General features: G+C 44.6%; 1 protein-coding gene across 1 annotated transcript; it reads right to left on the bottom strand.

Moving 5' to 3' along the window:
* Window positions 1-663: 663 nt before the first annotated feature.
* On the bottom strand, window positions 664-1,515 carry LOC311063079 (gap junction Cx32.2 protein-like; the record flags this gene model as incomplete). The annotated part of the gene is made up of 1 exon (XM_084082289.1): window positions 664-1,515. One exon carries the CDS (start codon window positions 1,513-1,515, stop codon window positions 664-666), a length of 852 nt encoding a protein of 283 aa, XP_083938415.1.
* Window positions 1,516-1,873: the final 358 nt, after the last annotated feature.

Below are 1,873 nucleotides of genomic sequence, written 5' to 3'. Positions count from 1 at the left end.
AATAATAATAATAATATATCACACACACTATTCACCACTCTTCACAAATATTATAATATATTTATATACATTAGTCCCATGGACTTTTATTTATTATTATATTAATTTGAAAATACATATATATTTATTTATTTTCATTTTTTTCCTCTTTTTTTTATGCTCTTTGAGCACAGGTCTACTCAGAGATCACAAGTGTGATTTATTTTATTCTGTAAATGTTTTATTTATTTAGTTATTATATATTTAGTACAGGCCAGTCTATGACATCATATTGATTAAATCAGTGACTCCATATATGGGTATTTTCCGACGTATCATGTTTTTGGGAGATTCACTGATCAGATGACTTATCACTCGGTGCATCAGGCGATACAATAGAATGGAATAGAGTTGAGTTAAGATTTTCAGCTGCTTTGTGGCCTGAAAATGTGCATATTCTTGATTCTTGATTCATCGTCTACAGCTGTGGAGACAGAGACCAAGGCTGGAGGCTGGTGGAACATTTAGAGATGGTGGACGGCAGGAGGTGAAGGTGAATACTGTTAGTCGTTCTTTTCAGTGACCTTGGTGGACAGGAAGTCTTGAGGGTGAGGATGAATCATAGCTTCTGTTGCTCCTCCCTCGTCTCCATCCAGACTCTCAGAGAGTCTGCCCCGGTATGTTCTACAACTCAACGATGACATGGTTGTTCTGCTGCAGTGTGTCATCTGTGTTCTGTAACATGGAGTCATAGCTGGGGGCGCTGCTATCGGGCAGGGTGTCTGGGTCCTCCAACGCTGTCCTCTTCAACGCCCTCCTCTTCACCCTTTGATTGCATCTCTTGCAGCATTTGTAGAGCACGTACAAGACATCAAGAACGTTGAGGAGCACAGAGAAACAGGCCACGGCCAGCATGAAGATGACAAAGACGGTCTTCTCTGTTGGACGGGGCATGTAGCAATTCGCTTTTCCTTGACATTGATGTGATGAGTTTTCCTCTGCATTGCAATAGTATTTGAACTCCACTTTGAACCCAAACAGGTACCACTGTCCCCAGACGGAGGCCGCCTCGATGACGATCGTGACCAGCAGTTGGATCAGGTAGCTCCACACAAGACTCCCCTTAATCTTGACGTGGCCTCTCTCGTCCGTGTACTTGGGCTGTTTGATGTTCCTGGTGCTTCCAGGGGGCGCTGGGCTGGCCAGCTGCTGACGCAGTTTGTTCTCCTTGTGGCTGACGTGCATCACATGAGCCAGGTACAACAGAGTGGGCGTCGCCACGAAGATGAACTGCAGCGTCCAGAAGCGGAGGGGTGAGATGGGGTATTCGTGGTCGTAACAAGCGGTTTGGCAACCGATATTATTGTTGTTGCAATAGAAGCCCGACCACTCGTCGCTCCACACACTCTCAGCTGGACCACACAGCACCATGATGCGGAACAGGAAGAGAATAGTCATCCAGACCTTCCCGATGCCGGTGATGTGGGCCTGGGCGTTGTCCATTAACCTGGACAGGAACCCCCAGTCTCCTCCCATGATCCTACTGGTTCTGTAAAACGCACAAGAACAAAGTATGTAAAGGTGGAAGTATAAAGGCCTGTTGAATAATTACTAAAGAAAAACGTTGGCTGTGATCCAGGTAGGAACTATTTCCTCAGCAGTGACTAAATAAATCTCCCCAAGTGTAAATCTAAGAAGAGAACAGAAGTCTTTAAGCTCAGAGATCAGATCTGTGATGGACAAAAACAGACATGACTTTATATAGTCCAGCCCTGTGCTCCTGACATCATGAATGATGATGTCACGGTGAGTCATGCATGTCCGAATATGGAGTATTTGGCATCGGACTCACTCTGACATCACAAGTAACCATGGTGATCTAATGTAAACAATA

Source organism: Gymnoscopelus microlampas (genome assembly GCF_963454915.1).
Source record: "Gymnoscopelus microlampas genome assembly, chromosome: 16".
In the NCBI taxonomy this organism is placed as follows: Eukaryota; Metazoa; Chordata; class Actinopteri; order Myctophiformes; family Myctophidae; genus Gymnoscopelus; species Gymnoscopelus microlampas.
Note: the sequence above shows the minus strand (reverse complement) of the source record. Positions and strands in the feature narration are given on the sequence as shown.